General features: G+C 39.7%; 1 protein-coding gene across 1 annotated transcript; it reads left to right on the top strand.

Annotated features, from left to right (window-relative positions):
- Positions 1 to 660: 660 nt before the first annotated feature.
- LOC112163386 (T-box protein VegT) lies at positions 661 to 4,612 on the top strand. Its single transcript, XM_036214649.1, has 3 exons — positions 661 to 1,300; positions 1,605 to 1,752; positions 2,365 to 4,612. Exons 1-3 carry the CDS (start codon positions 1,285 to 1,287, stop codon positions 2,675 to 2,677), a joined length of 477 nt encoding a protein of 158 aa, XP_036070542.1. The 5' UTR covers positions 661 to 1,284; the 3' UTR covers positions 2,678 to 4,612.
- Positions 4,613 to 6,000: the final 1,388 nt, after the last annotated feature.

Raw genomic sequence — 6,000 nt, 5'->3', positions numbered from 1 at the left:
GTTAGCAGAAACTGCTTTTTGGGCACAAGTCGCCTAATAGTTGCACAAAAGACTAATTTCTGTTTAATTTAGTGCACTCAAAAATCTAATTTGTTTCCAAAAAATGCCAATTTTCCCTTAAAAAATACTAATTTGTGTACACAAAATGCTGTTTTTTGTCCACGAAATGCTATTTTGTGCACTCAGTATGCTCATTTTTGGCCACAAAAAGCTAATTTGTGCTGAAAAAAAATAACACACACATTGGGATCATCATTTGTGCAAAACAAATATAATGATTTGCGGCCACCAAACGCTATTTTGCTAGCACAAAATGCTAATTTTGGCTACAAGATGCTAATTTCTAGTACAAAATGTTCATTTGTGTTTAACAAATTTTATTTGGTGCATACAAAATGCTCATTTTTTTCCCAAAAATGCCAATATGTCCTTAAAAAATAATAAATACTAATTAGTAAACACAAAATACAAATTTCTGTACACAAAATGTTAATTTGTGCTCCAATAAAAAATATGTTTCCCATACAAAATGCTATTTCGTGTACACAGTATGCACAAAATACTCCTTTCTGTTTACACAATACCTGTTTGTGTGCACAAAGTACACATTTCCAGCCACAAAGGGCTAATTTGTGTGCACAGAATACTTGTTCTTGGCCACAGATTATTAACTTGAGGGAACAATTTATTATTATTATTTGAATGTTGTTCAATAAATATGTGACAGTACATTTTTTTGTTCTTGTTTAGATCTTATTTCCTGAACTGAACTTGTTTTCTGCAGCACTGTTGCCCTGCTCCACCTTCCTCTCAGCATTTCCATGGGAACGGCCCTCTAAATGCTGCTGAATACTCTAAAGCCGAGGGGGCAGGAGCCGTTTGGCCGGTGATCTTCAACCATTGTCAAGGCCACATCTAAACTCTAGTTTGTCTTCTCCAACAAAGGTTTGAAATCTCTCTGATCTTGTTTTCAATCCGCATCCCAAGCTGCCAGGAAGTGACCCGTTTGTCTTCACACTGGGCTTCTTAGAATAAAGAATCGTTTTTTATTCACTTCTTGCAGCATTTTTCTGTCCTAAAAGTCACCCAACAGCCACACCACTAAACCTTTACGTGGTTCAGGTCAGGTTAAATTCTCACCTGTCCCCTCTGTGTTCTCCCCTCTGGGCAGTTTAGGCCACACCCTCCCCGTGATGGCCAATCAAGTTCAAGACTCGGACCTCTGCAGGACGGAGCCCTGTGGTTCTTGACTCGACTGAGTGGCTTTCCTGAGGATAAGAAGACATGCACAGCATCTCTGGTAAGATCCTTTTTTTTTTTTAATTTTTTGCCCTTCCAGCAGGCAGACAGACGCTGGACCTTCTAGACGTGATCACAGCATCACAGGATGCCTGAGGCGCTGAAGTTTTTAGATGCGTCCTAACTTGACTTGCTTTGAGTTTTCGCTCATGGAACAATGTTTGCACACAATTCAATCAGGTAAAGACTTTCCAGCGTGAAGACATTTACTCCAATATACCAACTTATCCTTAAATTGGCTTAATGAAGTTTGCATCTATTTGAATTCCAAAATAAAAGTCTATTCTCCTAAATCTTCCTCCCAGACTTCAGCCTGAATGCCAGCATGCCTTTATCCCAGTCAACAGCTCAGACCTACCTGCAGGGATCCATCAAGGTGACGCTGGAGAACGCAGAACTCTGGAAGTCTTTCCACGACATTGGGACTGAGATGGTCATTACAAAGCATGGCAGGTAAGAGCGCTTTAAAAAAGAAGCTGAATTTGATCAAAATTGTAACATACAAACCCTTCAATAGTGGCTTTATGGATCAAATAATATTTTTTTGTAAAGTAAGGGTTACTGGATTTGCATTTTTTTATTAAGATTAGTTACGTTTATAAAATAAACTACAGGTATGTCATGAGTTTTAGATCCCTGCTGACCTGAAGAGGCCTTCAGATCTCAAATACTAAGAAAACTTTGTTAAAAAGTCTGATCTTTAATGACTTTAAAGAACTTATCGTATGCTGCACAACAATTTTAGTAGCTGTCTAGAGCTACACTGGGATGATCCTGTCTTTTATTTTGAAAGGAAATCATTTGAGATTCTTTCAAAAGTCAAAAACAAATTTACATCTTGAGAAAATGCAAGTTTTTGTAGGGGGTTTTCACGCCAAAAAATACATATAATTCATATTATTTAAAGAAAAACAATGTAATGAACGCAATGCAGTAATGCTTTTTCCTAAAGTGTAAAATAAAACTTTGTGGCTCTTTCTAGGATTTGATCAGTGAAAAACAGGCCCAAAATGGCTCCTATACTCTTAAAGGTTGCAGTTTTTCTTTCTTTTGCTTTTCCTTTAGGAGAATGTTTCCACATTGCAGCATCGCTCTGTCAGGACTTCAGCCTTTGGCCAATTACGTCTTGATGGTGGACATGATTCCAGTGGACGGCTGCAAGTACAAGGTACTGTCCTTCTTCTCTGTCTTTGGATTAAAAACGAGGCTGAATCTAAAAGCCAGACGCTGCTCTGCCCACTCCAACTGCTGCATATCAAAGCTTTTTACTGCTTCCTGTTTGTGCACTCCCAGCTGGAAGCCCAATCAATTAGCATCCCAAATGAGAAGGGACGCTATCAGTCGGTCGTCGTGCTCTCACCACCATTTGGTCACTTGAGAGAACAAAAATGATGAGTTGGAGCTCTGATTGGCTGATTTAAATGTGGGGAGCAAAATCCCCAAATACACAACTTTTTTTTTTTTTTTTTTGCTGAGTCAGCAATCTAATTGCAGGAAAGGGGGGTTGAAGATCTCACATATCCTGAGCTCTCACACTTGGTAACAGTGCTTGTATTCCTCCCCCCCTCTCCGTCTCTCTGTAGTGGAAGAAGGAGCAGTGGGAGGTCGCCGGGACGGCAGAGCCCCAGCCCCCATGTCGGACATACACCCACCCGGACTCCCCAGCGCCGGGGAGGCACTGGATGAAACAGCCTCTGTCCTTCCTCAAAATGAAGCTCACCAACAACACTTTGGACCAGCACGGCCATGCAAGTCACTAAAAAAACACAAATTCATGTTTTGTAGATATTGTTTTAAAGGGTAACCAAACAGGGAAGTTGGAGGCTGACTCTGCCTACAGCTGAAATTTGAAATAGGGGTGGGGTGGACAACAACTCTTCTCATTACTGGAGCTATAGATCATGACGTGGGATTTAAATGGTTTGACCAATCACAAAATTCAACTGTAATACTTTGTTTTAACCTGTAGGGGGCAGCATACAGACGGTTTTTGACTAGAATTAAACAACTTTCTTGCAAATCGTCGAAAATTTGGCAATGACCAACAGACAGCACTTTTAAAGCCCCATTTATAGAGGTCAAGAGAAAAACAAAGTTGATTTGGGGTTTGGTTACCCTTTAATGTCTGCTTTGTTGTTTTGAGCAGATTATCCTTCACTCCATGCATCGCTACTACCCACGATTCCATGTGATCCAGGCGGACAGCTCCTTCACCGTCCGCTGGGGATCTTTCCAGACCTTCTCTTTCCCAGAAACCGTTTTCACTGCAGTCACTGCTTACCAAAACCCAAAGGTAAAAATAGAAAATAAAAACAAAAGTGTAAAATCCAGCTCTCCTGCAAATCTTCGCTTTCTTTTAGATCACAAAACTGAAGATCGACCACAACCCGTTTGCTAAAGGTTTCAGGGAAGGAGGCACCCACTATCACAGCAAAAGGTAAAAAAATTAAAAAAAAAAGTCAAACCAACCTTATTTAAAAAGTACAGACAGGCTTTGAATGCATCTTCAGGTGTCGCCCGAGCAAAAGAAGTTCACGAAAGAACGTTGGGAGCACAGGTGACCAGTCGTCCTCAGTTTGTCCCATAAACCAGAAGATGGGTTCTAAGACGTGTTTCCCTGTTAGGCCTGGAGAGGGCGCCCTCTGCCTCCCACTCTGTGGCAAAAGAAAACCATCAGCAGCCACTGAAGGAGGGCCACTGTTCAGCGTCGGTTGTGGAGCAGGAGTCATCAGACGGCGTGCACGGCGAGCCCCTGGAGCTGCAGGAGTACGAGTACGGCTGTGAGGAGCAGCGGGTTCCTGCGTACGCTGCATTCCAGCCCAACAGGTCTGCATAGAAAACTACATCTTTTTGACACAAAAAAGCTGAGCTACTATTTTTTTTTTTTTTTATCTCTCCAGACCGGCTGAGTTGGATCGATTCCAACTCCCATCCGCTGACAAGGCCCAAACACAGAGTGTCTATCCTCCTCCTCCTCCTCCTCTTCATCCACCCTTCTCCTTAGAGCAGGGCTACCAGCACCACAGCATGCAGGACTGGAGCCAGTACCCGCTCTTCTCCTACTCCTCTTGGTGAACTTCCTCGCTGGGTGGAATGAGAAAACATGGATTAAACATTCAAGCTGTCGAGGACACTTGAGAGAAATCCTTCCATCTCCAACAGAAATTGGTTTCATTTCCCGCTCTATATTTTTATTACATCACATCTGGAAAACGAAGAAGAAATATTAAAGTTTGTATTATTGGGCAGAAAGGATGCTCATGTATGTCTCAGAGAAACACTTCAATAAAACACTACTGTCTGTGAAAACCGATGGGGCTTCTTGTGATTAAACGATGGGGAGAAATACACATACTACTGCACTAATATGCAGCTGACGTACCCCGGAATACGTCACTTCAGTCGTTTGAGTATTTAGTGCATTCTTACCATCCAGCAGCTGTTTTAATCCATGACATTGGACAAAGACGAAGTGTGAAATCCAAAATAAAGACTGAGCTGGTGAGCAAAAATCAGTCTCTTTAGATCAATATACCAGTAATGTTTCTGTTCGACGTTCAAAGCATTGACTGAAACCTGCAAAGGAAAACTTTTCAAGCAGTAATCATCTTTTAGTGAAGTCAAAGAGCCTTAATTTATACTAGTTAAAGTTAGACGCTTCTTAGCTTGTTGACGCTAGTTTTAACGCACAGCGGTCACCAAAAATAAGAGTAAACAAATGAAACTAGTAAAAAAATTCTTCAAAGTTGCACAAGATCAGTTGATTCAATTTGAGTTTGAAGGACTTCAGTAAAGCTTTTTCTAAACTAGTATTATGCTATTAGTAATAGGAAAAAGTTGAAGACTATTTTCAATAAAAATAATCTAAAAAAAAACATTTAAACAGAGATCCAGTGAATTCAACTATTTTAATTTTAGTTTGTACTTGAGTTAGATTTTAGTCATATGAGAGGAATAAAAAACATTTTTTTTTTTGCATTGGATTCTAAAGAAAATTTTTAATTTTTTTAATGAAACAATTCAATTTGTACCCTTCAAAATAAGAGCACGTTAAGCAGTAATGTTGGACTAAACAAGGATTGTTTGATGTTTAATGATTAATTAAATTCCATTGATTTGTATTTGTTTTTACTCTGAGTTTAATTTCAGTTATAGTCTGTGAGGTATCCAAAGTAAAAAATGATTTTTCATTGGATTCTAATGTTAGAATTTAATTTAAAATAATGTTATGTCTGTTTTGAGAAGTTCAATAAATTTCTGTCTGCATTCTTCAAAATAAGTGCATAATGGGTGGAAAACTTGGGCAGACTGTGGACTCAAAACGGCTAAGAAAAATGAATCTTCCTCCAAGGGAAATCCCTTCCTACCAAAAAACCTTTGCTTGTACCAGGAAGTTTAAACTATGTTGTGCTCGATGCTGAGTAAATATTTTAGAGTATGAGCATGTGCCACTTATTCCAAAGATATAAACTGAGTGATGCACTACAAGTTTTTTATCTTCAGAAATCCATTTTGTGGATAGAAACAATGTAAAATCTGGAGTTTTGAGCTGATTCTGACACCTCAGGACATTTAACGTATGCTAAAAAAAAGGATAAAGACAACATCCACAACCAGCGACAAAGAACAAGTGTAGAATGAGTGGAATAAGACAGGAGGGGTCTGCACTGTAAATGATTTACGAGCAGGGTGGGGGGGCGT

Source organism: Oryzias melastigma, linkage group LG12 (genome assembly GCF_002922805.2).
Source record: "Oryzias melastigma strain HK-1 linkage group LG12, ASM292280v2, whole genome shotgun sequence".
In the NCBI taxonomy this organism is placed as follows: Eukaryota; Metazoa; Chordata; class Actinopteri; order Beloniformes; family Adrianichthyidae; genus Oryzias; species Oryzias melastigma.
Note: the sequence above shows the minus strand (reverse complement) of the source record. Positions and strands in the feature narration are given on the sequence as shown.